General features: G+C 42.3%; 1 protein-coding gene across 1 annotated transcript in view; it reads left to right on the top strand.

The window, feature by feature from the left end:
• Positions 1-3: 3 nt before the first annotated feature.
• Positions 4-17,802, top strand: part of SCFD2 (sec1 family domain containing 2) — a gene marked incomplete at its 5' end in the record, with an annotated part of 205,566 nt that continues 187,767 nt past the window's right edge. The window contains 2 exons of the mRNA XM_009885027.1: positions 4-235; positions 8,965-9,133. Coding sequence (XP_009883329.1) covers positions 4-235; positions 8,965-9,133 — 401 coding nt within the window. The remainder of the gene's footprint in view (positions 236-8,964; positions 9,134-17,802) is intronic.

The following is a 17,802-nucleotide window of genomic DNA, read 5'->3' as shown; positions in this document are numbered from 1 at the left end:
GAGGTCGGGCTGGGCGCCCTGCCCGCCGAGGTGCGGGCGGCGGTGCGGGCCGTGGTGGGCGACCTCGATGCTCTCTGCACTGCTCTGGGTCTGCGGGAGGAGAGCTTCGCCGTGGGGGCCCTCAGCAGGGTCATCGCCGCTGAGCTGGCAAGCTACGCCTCGGCCAGGAACAGGAGGAGGACGGCCACCAACAAGGCCTCTGTCGTCTTCGTGGACAGGACGTTGGACCTCGCTGGTAAGAAATCCGCTGCTGGCAGGGGGCTGTCATCCCTGCAGGCACACATCCACCGCGTCGGGAGGGTTTCAGGTAGTTGCAGGAGTCCTCATGGCCTGGCAGCATGTGTAACACCGTGGCCGTGGTGGCTGCTCACACATCCTTGCTCCTCAGTGGGTCATAGAAAGCCAGAGTGAAACACAAGGGTTTGTTGCTGGCATTTCCACTTTGCTGCAAACTGGAGACCTTAACTCTGCCCGTGTGGCATCCCAAGGCGTGAAGGAAATGGTCTGCACGTTTCAGGTTGTTCCTGGTGGATTACTGCAAAGTGTTTCCCGGTGTATCTACTTGTCACCCTTGGCATTATGCCTGTCTAAAGAGATACGCATCCATATATACACTTAATTATATCTGTATGCCTGGAAGTGTGTCTGTGTGTGTATATATATATGGTTTTTATACGCTATGCATTATGCTTAGTCTTTGAGTGAAGCAATTGGTGTTGTTAACTTGGAAAACATTATGTTTGAATGAAAACAATAGAGAATTGTTTATACAACACTTTCTGGGTAAGTGTTTTCAGGGTAAGTGTAACTTACGCTTTCGAATGAGCATAAGAATGAACCATATGGTAAATTTAATATTGCCAATTAATGCAGAATTTACAGAAAAGTTGGGAAGTGTAGAGAGTGTGTGAGAGTCCACTGGGAAACTGTCAGAAGGAGAATGTCTTGTATTATAATCAACCTTCAAGCTTGGTAGGCGAGGTAAAGTCTTTTAAGCCGGTAAGATATGTTATCAAAAGGGCAGAAAGAGAAAGAGTGATTGAACGAGTCACCAGCAGGCCAGTGACCCAGAAAAAGTTTGTATCAGGCTCTCACTTCTGGAATAATCATCTTTCAGAGGAAACAGTAAACTCGAAGAATAATTGATATAGGAGTGGCTGCATTTTCTTACACCATCATATTATTGATAGACCTGCTCTCATATACAGTGCGTGGGGCTGGTTCCGTTTGCGTCATCTGTGGTCAGTAATTCAGGTCATAATTTTGCCACCACATGTCCCAAAGCAAGTGCTTGGCACAGTGTTGCGCCTACAGGTCATCTGTTTCTGAATTGTCTTCTGTCTTTTCTCCCCCCCGCCCCTCAATTTTGGCTCTGTGCATCCTTTCACTGCCATAGGGGTTCATAGCTGTCGACAGTGTGCTGAAGAGCAGCTATGGATCTGGGCGGTTAATGGTGTGCTGCAGTTGGGAGGATTGCTGGGAAGACTGCAGGAGAGTGGACTTAGATGAAGAGCCTTGAAATGAAACTCTGAGAGGAGTGGCTGTTTGGGCTGGGAACCAGTGAAAGTGGGCAAGGATTTCTGTACTCAGGTGGTGGGCAGAATTTAAAACAAGAAAAGGAGCTGGAAATTGTGGGTGACAGGGAGCTGCCTGACAAGGAGACTGTTGAGAAGGCACGAAGAGAGACAACTGGTACCAGCTTATGTCTGGGAAGTGAAGTTTGGATCTTCAGTAGGGGAAGGTTTTTCAGAGAAAACATCAGGGCTGTGGTAGGGCAGCTTTGGATGGGATGCATCAAAGCTCTTGGAGTAAGGATGAAAAAGTAAAGTATTCGAGGATGAAAAAGTAAAGTATTCGTTTTCTTTAGGAATGTATTCTCTTCAGTACCTGTAACTGAAACCAAGATCCCTTCATGCAGCCATTCTTTTGTTACCAACAAACGTCTCTAGAATTCATTGGCAGTTGCATTGAAGCCTTCCTGTGCTCTGGACATGACACAGTACTCTTGCCATCAAGTACAGTGCAAACTGAAGGAAGAAAAATCTAGTGCATTTCAGAGGTAAAGCACTATATGGGCTTGAACGTAGTGCCGCACAATGAGATTTGTTTCATTGGTTTGCTAGAAATTGTACAGTAAAAAGAACAGCATTTAAGTTGTGAAATCAGTTGTCAAGAAGTGGGAAATGGCAGAATTTAGTTGTACCTGAAACCTTAATTTTCTTAGGTGTATTCAGCCTATTATGTTCTCTCCCCTGGCCTACCTCTGACCTCACTGCTTGGCCTTCAGGTGAATGAGTCTGTTGAATTTCAGCCTTACACTAAAAATTCCTATCTGCAAGTTTCTGGCTTGGTATTGACAACTGAGCCACTGATTTTTTTTTTTATTTTTTTTTTCAAACTTTGTTATGTATTTGCAGTCAGCAGTGGAAAAATATTTTTTTTTATTTTTTTTATTTTCAAATAACAGCTTGGTGCAGGTGGAAGTCTTTGAGGTAGACTTTGTCATTTGCAGCTCATTTCAAACAACTTTTTAAATCTCCCCTCTCTAAAGATGAAAGATTTTTGGATTTGATTTGTAAATGTCTCATTGATACCTGAATCTTGTTCAACATGTGGGCTGCAGATAGGAGAAATGGTTATGTATCTGTGAATTATGAGAATACTTTCATATTCCAAGCACTTCCACAAAAACCTGGAAGTTTGTTAGGAGTAGGTGCTGGGCTACTCTCTGATTAAGTCAGGCTACTGCTTTGAGGCAGGGAACTTTGAATCACTCTGAACAGGCTATCAGAAGGCAAATATTTTCTAACTCGAAGACCTGGATGGAATACAGCTTTGAGTCACTCTAGATGATATCTAAAGGAGTTGCACTAACAGATGTCTTATTCTTGGCTCACACTCCATTCCTATCTAGAGCAAATAAGGTGTTAGGCTAGAATAACAAATAGTTTTCAGTAATACCAATTGATTTCTAATAGTAAAATTCAAAATGTCTCAAAAGTGCCTTTTCTGGTGCTGCATTTGCAAACAACTGAACTAAGGGAAAATACTGGTACTTAAATAAATATCAAGAACTTTCCACTTTAAAGAACATACTAAAGAAGCATTAAGTACATTTTGGTAAAGAACCTCTGGTGCCAGTGTCAAGAAACTGTGTTATCTTTGTTGTGACAATTATTTTAAAAAAGAATTAGTGACATATAAAATGGTACATTTTTCTATCAAAATGATTAGAAGGCCTCTAGCTGACTAGGTTAGCTTTCTAGGTTCCATGAAGCAAAGAATCTCTTCTGAGTTATTACTTAAAAATTTGGATTGAGCTCTGTTGCATACTTTTTATAATCTATTTCGTGTGTGTGTGTGTGTATTCAGCATTACTTATGCATGCTGTATCTAATGAATATAGAGGAAAATACTGAATTAAGATAAGTAATTCTCCTTTTTGCCCTGTGTGGCATAACATTCAGCTGAGCTGTAACAGGGGACTCCTTTTTATGGCCTTTGCTCTCACTAGAGTGGCGTGGCTTCAACTGGGGATGGCATGGATACTGCCTATCCCTGCAGTGTAGGATCTTAGGGATAAACCAGTGCCCCAGAAGTTGGGATGTGTTTTTATGCCCTGGAGACATCCCAGGCTTAGTACAGCGTGCTCGCTTCTTGAATTCTGATTGCATAAAACTTTGTCACGGGTGCTGTCCCTAATCTGCATATATGTGCAGTGCTGCTTTTGTTTGCCTACTTATTGTTTTGAAGTTCACTACCTTTGCCTTAAAAAGCAGAGTAAATCCTCTCAGCTAGAGTGGTGCTCTGTAAGTGACGCTGGTTAAAGTCAGAGCTAACTCTGGTCCCTTAATTGCTCTTCATTTTTCTCCTCCAATATTTTCGCCCCTAAATATTAGCCTTTTGATACCATATTGTAACCCCATGCTCCTTCCGTGTGTTTCTTAGTCACCACCTTGTCAGCATTCACCTTTTATGAAGCAGTTTTTTCGGCTTCCCAGATTTCCTTTTTTCATTCATAAGCTCATCGATACCTTTCGGATATCAGTGTTCAGAACAGCTCGATCTGTTTCTCTTTCCAGTCTCTTGGTGCGTTGCAGCCTTTGGGATGTGGGCTGCTGTAAGCACAGGGAATAGTGAGGTCTCACCCACTGGTATATGCAGGTGATTTTGAAATGTAATTAATACAGTGAGCAGAAGACAGAGAAGAATGAATAGCGGGGGGTGCCTGTGCAGTTAATGTATAGCTTTGAATCATAACCTTTGTATGAGTGTTGTTGAAGTTGGATATTTCAGTGCCGTCAGCAACAGCACTTTTATCTTCCTCGAGCACTTTTGCATGTATCGGTCAAAATCACAGGAATGTTTCCCCACAGCCAAGGCTGCGAACTTGGGTTTAACTTCTTGTATCATCTCTCCCACTGGCAACCAGGCATCACCTTTGCGTCACACCCTTGTGCTGGTTGTAATGTTTTCAGGCTTATAACAGATACAAAAAGCACAGTTCAGGCGCCCATCAACGAAGCGTAGATACCATTCCCATTCAGTTCCTGGGAGCAGCCACAGCGACGAGAAAGTTGCAGTGTGCCTTAATTGTCCCACTGCATAATTCCATTCGTAGAGGAAGATGAGAGTGAAGACTAACATAGGCCCATACCTTTCTGGTAAAGTCTGGTTCTGACTAATATCTCTTTTTGATTATTTTTGTTTTAAACTTTTTGTTTGCAGTTGTCTCTTTCTTTCGTTATATCTGTCATGTTTCTCATCTGGAGCACTTTACTCATCCTCTATTTGATTGCATCTTCCAAGGGGATGCACTGGTGGATTGACACCAATGTCTTTTTAAAGGAAACAAAACCATGTTTTTTTCTTCCTTACCATATAAGCTGAGGCTTTGAAAACATAAATACTGAGGCCTGTAGAGTACAGTAGTTTGCTTTTATGAACCAGGCTGGGGTTTTGACACAGGAGGCAACTGATGCTTAAATTATTCAGGTTACTTGAGGGTGTAGACTGCAGCTGTGAGGAGTGATGGCAGCTGAAAATACTCAAATTGTGTCAACTCAGTACTGTGGGTCAGGGTGCAGCCTCTGCTGTGACGTGGTTTGTAAAGACTGTGGAATAGGCACACAATTTTTTGTAATAGATTTTTGAGTACTTCAGACATTAAATTTGTTATAGAGGCTTTACAGAGATAAATGCAAAATAAATGGAATGATTTTTGCCTATTTAAAGAAAACCGCAGGTGGCTAGGTCAGTGAAGGAGACTTGGAAATTACATGAGCCTTGAGCAGATGCTTAAGTGTTTCTTATCTCCCAATTTACTACTCTCTATATAAGCTGCAATAGCTGGCTGAGAGATGGGAAGAACTCGCATTTCTGTGGCAGCACTCTGGTGCCGCTGTGCTTGGCTGTGGGCTCCCTTGCTTCTACTACTGGGCTACAAGTTTTTGGTGTTTTTTTGGAAGAGGGGGGTTGTGGCATGGCGGGTTGCGTGTGTGGGGTTTTTTTGTGTTTGTTTTTAGATTCAGTAGCCAGCATAGTGGGACACATAACTGACTACTTTGATGTTCCTTCATCCGTACAAAGGAGAACGTAGATCTGTCTTTTGGCAGGGTGGAAGGATGCTCTAGCTTGCCTTGAATGCTGCGGAATGGTTCCCGGGAACATACAGACTGCTTTCCAGAACTGTTTAACAACGTCAGCTTAAGCTAACGCTGGGTGAAAGAACGTGGCAAAACACTGATAGGCTTTGGAACTGGAGCTCCAAATATCCAGCTTCTTTCAAGGGAATAGGTGTAAACATTTCTGCCTTCTTGATATTTTATACCCTGCTGTCACTGAGGTGATGCATTGCTGAAGAAAGTTGTGTCACAGCAATTGTCCCGCTGGAGTCCTTTAGTGTAAAGTCATCCTAGTGGTGGTCTTCTTCAGAAAAGTGTTGGGTGAGTGTGCAGTTGAAACATCATGAAAATTGGGGTGGGTTTGTCCACCCAGCTTTCCAAAATCACCAGTCCTGAACTGATCTACAAAGTAGTTAAAACAGCAGCTGTTAAGAAGGCTTGATGGTGGGTGCAAGATATGGCTTGCCTACTGTTTTGGTGCACACTGACTTATATTTAAACTTTGATTGAAGGGAAAGCCCACCGTAGAAATTAGCTGCATTATTTGTTCGCTAGTGAGCAATGCCTGTGTAGGAGAATTGCTTTCTAATTCAAGCTCCTCATGTTTAGCAACTGGCTTTAAAGTCCTCCCACTGCCCAAATGTTCACCTTGCTTCTGCGATATGCAGTTGCCCCTTAAATCTGCTTTTTTTTTTTTTTCTTTGTTTTGTTTTTGAACCAGACAGTAGAACCATTAGAAGGTAAGAATTGGAGTACAAATGGTGTGATATAAAGCTGGTAACGGGCTTAGGAAAGTATTTTCTTGTATGCGTATGTCACTGATGCTTTTTGGGGGGAAGGGGAGTGTAGTTAATGAGATCCTGGCTGCTGTTAAAGAATCAGTTGGTCAGCTTTGCCAATTGTGCCAGTTACAACCTGTATCAAAGGTTGTGTGTTTCACTTTGTAACTCTTAATGAGAAGGCAAAGTAAAATTAGAACAGTGTGATAGGTAAGATTTCCCGTATCCTATCCTCAAGGCTGGATGTTAGCCTGGCGTGAAGGCTCCTATTTTGCATTGGTCAGATAAGTTTTCCTTGTCACTTTAACACCTGATCTGCGTGCATGTTGGCAGCATTAAAGTTGCCAGCTGCCTTGAATGCTGTTGGTCACGGGAAGCTGCTGAGCTTCTGTCCTCAGCAGCAATGAGGAGAGAGGACAGAAACCAGTCCCGTGCACCCTGTTGAAGTCAGCGTGATTCAAAAGTGACTTTGCCGTGATTTCTGGTCCTAGTCTCATGAGGTTTAATTGTCTTTCCAGCCTTGACTGGTTTGCATAGTTGGTCAAGGGTAATAGGGATTTTTAAAAGTTCCATGAGATGTTTTCTGATTGATTTGATGAGGCAGAGCAAAAGCCATTAGCGCCTGCGGTCCCGTGGGAGCCTGCAAGAAGTAGCAGTTATGGGAAGGAGACTGAGATGGCACTTGCTAATTGTGGAAGCAACTTAAATACACTGAGACTTTCCCCCTCTGCCAAGGAGAAAGGAGGGATGTTAATAATTAACGTGGGTTTATTTGTATTCAAGGTGTTTCCAGTTTAGCTGAATGTCTTGTCTAGCTACATGTTGCTTGCGTGCAGCAAGTGTGCAGAGATAGACATTGCTTCCAGTACGTGGGGGTGGAGGTTCAGAAGATTACCATCTGTTTTCCATGTCTGTAACTTTGCGAGTGTTGATAACGGCAGTGTGGCTGACAAGTGACTGACCTAGTAAGAAGAATGTAGGGATTTTGGCGAGCAGATGGTTTAGGGAGTGGCAAAGACAGCCCAGCTCGTTTCATCTGTATTTCAGTGGTCTAAATCTGTCTGGGGACGGTAGAAAGGAAAGTTGCTGTCATTCTGTGACTATTACAATCTCTGGTGAAACAAATTGATAATCTCAATCCAGCTGAGCGGCCAGGTGTCCGCATTGTGGCACCACCACATGCTGGACACATGTGCCTTCCTTGCCTTCTGTGGGTAGAGGCATTACCAGCATGGAGTCAGACTTTACTTTTCTCCTGCTTTTTCATCCTTGCTTCTCTTTTTGACTTCTACAATTTGGAATATTTGATAAACCATGAGGTGGTTTTACAGCATGGGTACGTGGCTGCTGTAGACTTGCTGGAGACAACCTTCTGCTTATCCAAGAGCACTTAATAATCTGAGCCCATTAATATTTTTGATGTAAGGGCCTTTTTTGGATTTATGGAGCATGTGAAGCTGACTTCACCTGTTGAAACAGACATCTGTCTTTGCAAACGTTCCAAAGTGAGAACAGATAGGGAGCCACATGGACAAACTTAGATGGAGTGGGACCATAGCCTAAAAGATCTTTTTCCTGCCTCTCAAACGTGGCTTCAGAAGTCCCCCTTCTCCTGTGAGTAAAGCCAGGAGAACGCTTCTAGGCTCAGCACTGGTGTCCAGCCCTGTGGTGATAGCTGAACCGTAGCTAAAGTAGCAGAATACAAATACCTTTGACTTGTTCATGTCCTTAAGGCAGTAAGGTCTCCGATCCCCCTCTCCAACTTTTTCATCTGTAGTGCGTGTCAGGTTTTTCTGCTTTGGCTTGGCTCACAGTCTTAATAGTTTGTAAGTTGGTTGTAGCACCTGTGTTGAAAGTTGGTGACTGGAAAGAAGCGCATGTGTGTTTGAAATCAGGAGAATTGAAGAAAACATGCCAGCTGGAATTCAGAATTTCTCTTGGAACATGGTCAAATCGACATTTTATACTGTGTAACTTGGGTTGTTTTAGTCATTTCACGTGGGTTTCACCTGTGCTGCCCTCAGTCCATGTAGGAGCAATGACCTTGACAATGGCATGTTGTTGGTAATTGCGTATTTTAATATTATGCCAGCCTATCTGGGTAGCTATGTGTGCACCCTGTACACAGCCTTTTTAAGCACGGTCCTATTAGTTTAGAAAAGCATAGTTTGCATATGTGCATGTATATATAGATGTTTGCCTGTTTTTTTTAATAACCCTTGCAAATCTTGTTTAACAACTTTCTTATGGAAAGAGAAGTATTTTGCATATTTAAGTGCAAAATCAGTGAATATCTGCTAGCTGTAAAGCTAAGTCTAATTTTTGCCTTTTAAATGAATCTGATTCTATCAGTACTTTTAACCTCAGACATTCCAGAAATTAATTTTTTTTGTAGCAAAATATCTTTGGCAAGCTAATTGTGGTCCTTCTTCCCAGAACATGTGGTGGCTATTTTGCTCTCAGTTCCTTATGTGTTGTTTGGGGTTTTTTTTTTTGTTTTTGTTTTTTTTTTTTTCTTCTAGTTATGTACCTGACAGTTTTGGGGTCTCTTTTTTTCCTAGGAGCAGTTGGTCATCATGGTGACAATCTTGCAGAAAAGATACTTTCTGTGCTTCCCAATCTTCCTGGCCACAAGACCGATGTGATGGTTAACATGGTGGAACTTACAGCACTGCAGACTACGGATGAAACTTGCAGTATTATAGCACCTGGCTGCTTAGCCCAACCAAAGTAAACATTCTTTTTGTCTTTCTTTTTTCAAGATGTTGAATATGTTTGTTATCTTCTGGTGAAAAAAAAGGACAGAGAACAAGTCTTTAAAAAAAATAAAAATCAAGCTTACAGCTAAAACCCATCTGGTCCTAATTCTGCTGGAATATAATCAGTTTGTATGTGCACATTAGGTGAGTGGGCCAGATAAGACTCCCAAAAGTGGGAAATTCTCAGGACCTTTTTAGATTTGGGTTGCTTAAATTGCTGTAGATTACTGTAATAGAAATCAGTACAGACTAAACACCAAAAAATCTTCCTTGTGACATTACTTTTTCTGCCTAAGTAGCAGGTCATACAAGCAGGTAGGTGGCTTTCTTTTCCCATAACCCTCTTTATAATTATGAAGTGAGCTGCATGCTGAATTGTTGTTAGACTACCTGTTAACTTAAGGTTTTATGCCTGTTTTCAAACACAATGCCTGTGGAGAAAGATAATTAGGCACAAATTTAGGCATACAGACAGTTTCATGATGGTCTGTTTTTTGCTTAAACAAGGACAACCTAAACTGTGAACAATTGTACTTAGCTACGTATAATTTGTGGCTAGGACATTGCTTGTGAAGTGCATCAGGTTTGATGTTTCACTTTCCAAATTTGGTTGTACGAACTGAAACTTCCCTGCAGCTTCTGTTCCTATGCATAAACCAGGAAATAGACCAGGTGCTGGTTTCACTCCACAAAAAAACCCCTTTGTTCAGCATTGATCTAGAAATTCATGCAGTGCAAAGGAGATGAAAAGTTCTTTCTCTTTTGCTGTAATGTTCTCTCCATATTTTAGAAAAGGTTTTTTCAAGATCGGCTTCTAATATAGAGTCATTCTTTTGTTTTGAGTCGTTTTGGTACTTCACACCTGCACTCTACTCCCTCTTTTCCCCGCCACAAAGATTTCACAGAAGGCTTTCCACTGTTCCAACATATGGTCTTTATTTTCTGAGAGCCTCCAGATCTTTTGTCATCTTCCATCTCCCATATGTGCTGTAACTGGGTCCAGTTTCTAGGTTTCACATTGCATAACTCTCTTCTTCCTTAGGAGTTGGAGAGGAAACATTTCCTCGTATAGGTGGACTCAATTGTAAGTTGCTGTCGGGGCGACTAACTTAAATAAAATTTGTTCTGGTTTTCTTCTCATTGGCTGCTTTCCAGTTGAGCTCTGAAGTAGAAGTGAGATGTCCTTAAGATCTGTCCACACAGCAAAAAGAAGAGGTCATTGCCCATGGTAGACATGCTGTGGTAGTTGTTGTTTGTGCTAACTTTGAGTAGCTACCAGAAATAAAGAAAATTTCTGGCAGCGTTGACTAGGGGAAAAAATAAAAAGATATTTATTGCCCGAAGTCTGTTGACCTGTGCTACTACTCCATTATTCCTAACGTTATTGATGTTGAGGAGACTAAAGCTTATGCTAGTATGCCTTCCCATGCTAAAATTATGACTTCAATCTTCTCTATAGTCACATTTTTGGGAACAGCCTGCAGGGTTTTGTTGTATTCTAAGGTGGCTAATAGCATATACACCGAGGTTTATTTGCCTGTTTGCTAGCTAGTGGGAAGGTGCCTCTGTTAACACTACAGTTAGACTTAACGTATTTTGCACAGTCTCCTAGGGACACAGGTGGTCAAAGAACAACAGGATTTGGCTACAAGGTGCTCAGCTGCTTCTCTGCAAGCGCAGTAAAGTTGGATGACAGCAGCTGATACCCGGTACCAGGGCAGTGGTGTCATTACCACACTAGTCTGTAATATCTTCCCCAAAATACCCTCTCTCTGCAAAGTCATCTTATAGAATCTGCTACGCTCGAAACTTTTAATAACAGATTAGGAGTATAGTGATTTAAATAGGATTGATCTTGCCTTGAAGCAGAGCAAAGGGACTAGATTACCTCTCAAAATCTCTCCTTGAGATCATTGCTCATAACTGAAGTGTTGCGTGTCTGAGAATAGTCTCCAAACTCCAAAGATTGCAGCTCTGCAACGTTCAACCCTGTGTCTTTCACTTTTTCTCCAACTATGTAATGATTAAGAATAGTTTCTAACTTAAAATAGGCATTTCTGAACAAGCTTATGACAATTGCTGAAAAGTACTAGAAATGATATCAGTGTCTGGACGGGTGGCTGAACGTGGTAGCTTCCATTCTGGTCAACAGGACTCTGCTCATAGTGTTGGATTATAAATGTCAGCATTAATCATCTTTGCTAGCGTAAAATGGTTGAAGTTCCTCTAAAGTACTGAAATGGATTTAAAGTTCCCACCAGTAAGTTTCCATGTCAATTCTGTAAGAAATTCCATACGATGCTCTCAGTTCTTCATCAACATGGTTATTGCCATTGGTAGCCGGCTCGGAAGTGTTTCTTGTAATTGAAAACTTAAGTCTTGATTTATATTTGTAAATGTTGCATCCCAAGGAGTGTTCCTCTGCTTGTAAATTTTCCGTTTCCTCTGGCGAGTGAAAGTGCCAGCACCTTTCCCACAGACAGGACCAGTAACTTCAGTTACACCCAAGTGGATGTGTGGGGGCTCTTTTATGTGAAATTTTGCGATCAGACTGTGTCGTTTCACAGCTTCACATATTCAGAATATTTTTCAAATGTTTTCATTATTTTCTCTCAAGTAATATTTGACCATACTGTGGTGGGGAGAGAGAGAGAGAGAGATCTGCTCCCTCCACACAGCTTGCTATATTTAACTTTTCTTATGGAATGCCTCTCCAGCAGAAACATCTGGGCTCAGTTACAGAGTTAGCAAACAGAATTAATGAATAATTTATGGCTGGTGTGGTGAAATAAAGCAGGGTTCTTTTCTCAAATCTAAGGAAATAATGGGCTGCTTTAAAGATTTAGATGAAAATGTAAATGCCATGTGCTGCTTAAGTTACTGTACTTTGAAGGTGCTCTTTTTGTGAGGAAGGGAATTTCTTTAAAAAAAAAATACATATTCGAGAATTCTTAATTTTATTAGTAGCCTCAAAAATCTTTCAGAGTAATTGTTTGCCCTGCTGTAGTCACTGACGTGTTGCTGCTCCAGTGTGAATGTTAGTTGAGTTATGCTCTTTGAGAATTGTGTCAAAATATTTTATTCATTTTTATACACAGATATATATAAAAAGAATGAAACAGTTTATAGATGTAAAACTAAAGACAGCCATTCTGGATCAGAACTGTTAGTTTCGGAATAAAAATTACGATAGCCACTCCATCCTTCCAAACAAATGTTGCATAATAGAAGTGGAAATTGTAGTGAAAGCTTAATGGCAGTGGTAATTTTAAAAAAAACTTATATCAATTGCAGCTCTCATGCTGGTCTTTGTATTTTGATAAACCGCACAGTGTTTTTTGGAGGAATTTCTAACTATTTCAGCTTCTGATTTCAAGCGTACAGGTAGTGGCTTCTAGGAGTTGTCTGCATGGATGAACATCAAGCTCTCCCTGTTTGTGAGCCATCCATCATGCCCATTTAATAACATTTTGGCCACTTCGTATCTCAAACCACCTATCTTGTGCTTTAAGACTGGTATTTTATCATGTGGAAGGATCCTACTGTCAGTAACGGGTTTATCTTGATGGAGGTTTGTCTTGTGCTGGTTTGCACCCCTTGCCAGCTGGGAGCTGAGGTGCATGGAGGCCCCATGGTTCCCTGAAGCCCCAGTCAGGGTTCAGATCATAGAATTGTCTAGGTTGGAAGGGATCATCAAGTCCAACCATCAACCTAGCACTGCCAAAAACATCACTAAACCATGTCCCTAAGCACTACGTCTACCCGTCCTTCAAATAGTTCCTGGGATGGCTACTTCACCACTTCCCTGGGCAGCCTGTTCCAATGCTTGACAAGTCTTTTGGTGAAGAATTTTTTCTTATATCCAGCCTAAGCCTCCTCTGGTGCAACTTGAGGCCATTCCCTCTTATCCTATCGCTTGTTACTTGGGAGAAGAGACCGACCCCCACCTCTCTACACCCTCCTTGGAGGTAGCTGTAGAGAATGATAAGGTCTCCCCTCAGCCTCCTTTTCTCCAGGCTAAACAACCCCAGTTCCCTCAGCTGCTCCTCCTAAGACTTGTGCTCCAGACCCCTCACCAGCTTCGTTGCCCTTCTCTGGATACGCTCCAGCACCTCAGTGTCTTTCTTGTAGTGAGATGCCTGTATCCTGGCCACAGGTCTGTGGCGTGTGAGAACAAGAAGTAAAGAGCTATGTGGTACTGAACTGTGGGCCACTGAAGAAATCTGTATGTTTGCTCTTTTTTAAATCTGCTCTTTTATTACCCAGGAACACTTTTGATGTCCTCTCATATTTTGCTGAATAAACTGAATACTTAATTTGTTTATGCACATTTCAAGAACTCGCTGAATAGAGGTTTCTTGTCTGTTTTTCTACTCTTGCTTCCTTTTCTCCAGCCTTTGGAGTTTGCAAGCTTCTTGGAATTCAGTGTGGTGTTAAAGTATCAGAAAAACACCAGATTTTATTTTAAAATATCTATGTATGTAATGCAATATGCAAAGAACCATTGGGTTCCTACAGCAAGCATTTTTCCATAAAGATGCAAAACTGTAACGTAACACACTTCACGTTTGAGCTGCTACACCTAAAGCAATTCAATAAGCAATACAGCTGAGGTGTCTGGGCACTTTTGACAAAGCAGATGGAGCCACTAAATCATCTGAATTTGCACTGGGGGGAAAAAATAACAAGTTCAGAATGAGGTGATCTTGTTGATGGGTGCGATGCAGAAAACATCGATATGCAGGCCAGATGTTTGAAATGCAGCACTCGCAAAATCTTTCCTTAGGTCTTTGTATGAGAGGTGGAAGGAGAGGTGTGCTGGGCTGTGGAGAAAGGGAGCTGGTTAAAAATTAGAACATTACTGGAGATGTAATAGTAAAATTTCGATGTCTCATGTTAGTGGCAGTTGAAAATGCGTACTTCTCCCAATCCTCCTTAGTTCTGAGGTTGTTAATTCCTATTTTGGACTGATTAGTGCTTTTGTTTGCAAGTGCTAAAGCTGTTACAGTTTAGATGGAGAAGAAAGCCCCGTTCCAGCTGCACCTTTGGTCTTGCACGTGATGTGGTGGTACAGTAGTCTCCTGGTGCTGGTGGGACTTGGACAACCCTGAGCGTAGGGGAAGGCCGTGAGGTGAGGGGACATGTATTCCAGTCCTGGCTCTGCTGTCAGCGTGCAGCATGATCTCGGGCAGGTCACTTCATTTCTTCTACTCCTGTTTCCTGTCCTTGTCCAAGGAACTTGTTTTTTAAACCAGTACAACAGGGAATTTCTCAGGTTACGGGTTTTAAGACCACATGGCAGAAAATCCTAGGGGTTTGGGTCTTTGGGAGGGTACAAATAATGTTGCAAATGATTACGTAGGAAGGTGTCAGGACAAGGAAAGGCAGGATCTTCGTTTGTCTTTTCTTCGGTACTATGTCTTTCCCACTCCTACACGCAGTGCTTTGTTGCACTGGGTAGAGGAGACTGTTTTGAGATGTGTCCCCCTGGTCCCCTTTCCTGGGAGCTGATGGAACAGCAGTTCCAACAATCTCTGTAAACACCACTGCAGTATTCTTTCAACAATCCTGTGTATGATGTGAATTTAGAATGAAAGATTATTTGTGCTTGTATGGCAAAGAAAAGAGCAGCAAGAATTAAAACTAAAAAGAAGATTAAAGTCTCCTTTTAAGCTGGGTAATAGAATTTTTTTGTATGGTTGATTCTATTCTCTTGATTATTTTTTTCTTTTTTTTTTATCTGGGGAACAGGCATCTGAAGGATATCAGTGTGATGCTTTTCTTAACACTGAATTAATTACACATTAAGCGTTGGGGGGATGGTTCTTGGATCTTTGTGGTATTTTCAGTTTTATTTTTTGAATATTTCTTTTATGCCAGCTGTCGATATTAGTAAAAAAAACCAAACAAACCTTTTTTTGCATGCAAACCCCAACTTTTTTACATGCATAAGTTTATAAAAGCTTGTAACAAGAAGGTAATTTGGGACAGTGTTATTCTTGAATGAGCTGGGAATTTATGGCATAAATGAGAGTAATTTTCCTTTCTGGAATGTTAATATTAAAGAGGAAACGTTAATACTGCAGTAAGAAAATCCAGATGACACGACTATATTGCTTCATGTCCACTGAGATTCTTGCGGAGGAGGAAGGGTAAACCAAAACAATGGATGGCAAGGCTCTTTCAGATGGGGAGATGGGAGAGCTGCGCGCTGTAAACTGCTTTTGGGTCTGCTCTGGTGTATTGTCGGTGGTTCAGCGGCAGCGGGGTGCTGCTGGGGCCTCCCTGCCTCTGCTGGCTCCCTGCCTGTCCCTTGCTTCTGGGGTGCTCCTCCAGCTTTTCTGCTGCTGGATGCTTCCCTCTGCCGGGAGCTGCTCGCTCCTGCTCTCCCAGGACCTGGGCTACTGCCTCTGCTGCAGTGCCCTGCTGAGCTCTGCTCTTGAGGATTGCTTTAAATGGAAACTTAACAACCCCCACCCCACCCCCCAAAAAAAACCCAAAACCAACCAAACAAACAAAAACCCAACCAAGCAAAAAGAAAAAAAGCCACCACCCATGTACAGCCTTTTCCTATCTGTCTTTCTGAACAAGGTGAGCAACACTTTTACAGAGAAAAGGAGGTCTTAACTGCAGGGTTTATCAAAAGAGGACATCACATCGCATTAAAAAAAAAACAAACTGAATTTTCCTTCACCAGTGACAGGAGAAGTTACAGCCCAGCCCTGTGCTTCTAGGACTCATGCTGTGCTGCTGAGGACCATTTTCAGGGAGATGAATTGGGCCTTAAAGGGTTTTTCTGTTGATACCTTTTGCCTTTTCAGCAGTCCAGCCAGGAGATGCCGCTTTAAGCGGTGGATCGGGCAGCAGAAATGCCCCAAACGCAGCATCCCTCGCTGCCTCTTCACCACTTTATTTTACCCATATGGGCTCAGAGCACAGTCCTGAATCGAGGCCTATTCAGAGTTTCCTTATTGTTTGAAATTTCTCAAGGCATCTTCTTGTTGGGAATAACAGCCCCAGCTGCATCAGCTTCTGGGGTTTGTCAGTCAAGACAAGCTTTCCAGGAGACGCCTTCTGCTCAGTTTCAAACCAGCCTGAATCAAATGAATGTAATTGACTGTTGCCACAGGATAAGATGAACAAGCTGATAAGATTTATTATATCTTACAATAAATGTGTATATTTGCCCAGATCCTTTCAACACGGGACCTCCTTGAAATGGAAAAAAGGAAGGAGTGAGGGGGTGTGCTGAGGATGGAAGACTCTGGGAAGAGGTCAAGATGTCCAGCTCCCCTGCGCTGGGTAACATACAGCATTGCTAGAAGACCTCGCTGCTGCTCTGCAGAACTTCGGGTTACTGCAGTAATGGGTTTGTTGAAGTAACCGCAGGGGAATCGCATGAGGGTTCTTCATCCGACTGGGTTCCTGCATAATAGGTGCCATGTTTTTTTCAATTGCCTGTTATGACAGGCCTCAGAAGCCTTAGAAGTTGTCTTCTAGATAAGAGGAAGCTTGAAGCTTGTTTTCCTTGAGATAAAGAATGAATTGGGCTGCCAAGCTCTCGGCATCAGCTGGGCGGTTCTTCCTTATCTGTGCCTCTCAGCCCACAAAAAAGACTGGGGGTTGTGGGAAGCTGGACTGCTCAAGACTTCATTCCTTGTGCTTTGAGGACCTCTAACTGCTCTGTTTGTCTGTCCTACCCAGGCTTACTAATAAAGGTTTTCAGCCAGAATTCAGGTCTTTTCCTGGGCCTCTGACACTCGCATAACCATCTTCAGAGTGCAAGGATGAAGAGGTTCGAGATACTATTGCATGTAGAATCTGCTGGCTGAAAGTGGCAAAATTCAGAACCCTTTGTGCTTAATTCTTTGAAGACATATTTTTGGTTCTTCTGGAGAAGGACTCCCTGTAGTTATGTTATTCTCAGTATAATCTCTATTTGAGTACTGTCATTAAGTCCAAAGTTTCTGACATAGAAAGACACAATGTCTGAGTGTTATCCAGATGTTGTCCAACCATCAACGGGTCTCTGAGTGCTTGTATCTTCAGCTGGTTAACACAGCAAGGCAACTTAATGTCTGTAAGGAAATTCAGTAAGTACAATCCCTTAGCTAGTTTATCTTCTGACTGTTTTCTTGTTAGCATTACTCTCTGTTCTGCAGGTACATTCCTTGCAAGATGTAAAGAAGGACAAATCTCTTTCTGATTAACTATCAGGAAGAGTAACTATTGATGTCTGCAGTCAGGACAGAAAGTGAAGATCTTTATGCTGCTTAGGGGTGGTGGTTTTTTGGCTGTCTGCAGCATTTCTTTTAAAACTGACATCCCTTTCTTGTTACCCTAATCCTCTTGTTTGTGAATTCTGTGAGTCTCTTTTTTCCCCTGTGTAAGTTTGCAAGCGGCTTTTGTCTTGGTGTGGCCACAGTGGGTATTCCTGCAGATGTATTCGGAGTTCCACAGCAGCATGAAGACTGTGTCTGTTTAAGTAGACTTTATGAATCTCCAAAGTGAGCTCCAGTGTTTCTTGTACGATCTATCCAGTAAGTGTTGCCTTGGCTGACGTTGTGAGATTTTTCTAAAACTAGCTCTCACTCTGCTTGGCCAACTGCCTTCAAGTTTGCCTCCTGAACGACCTCAACA

The sequence above is a fragment of the Charadrius vociferus genome, unplaced genomic scaffold (genome assembly GCF_000708025.1).
Source record: "Charadrius vociferus isolate BGI_N301 unplaced genomic scaffold, ASM70802v2 scaffold134, whole genome shotgun sequence".
Taxonomy (NCBI): Eukaryota; Metazoa; Chordata; class Aves; order Charadriiformes; family Charadriidae; genus Charadrius; species Charadrius vociferus.
This window is presented reverse-complemented; position numbering and strand designations above follow the sequence as displayed.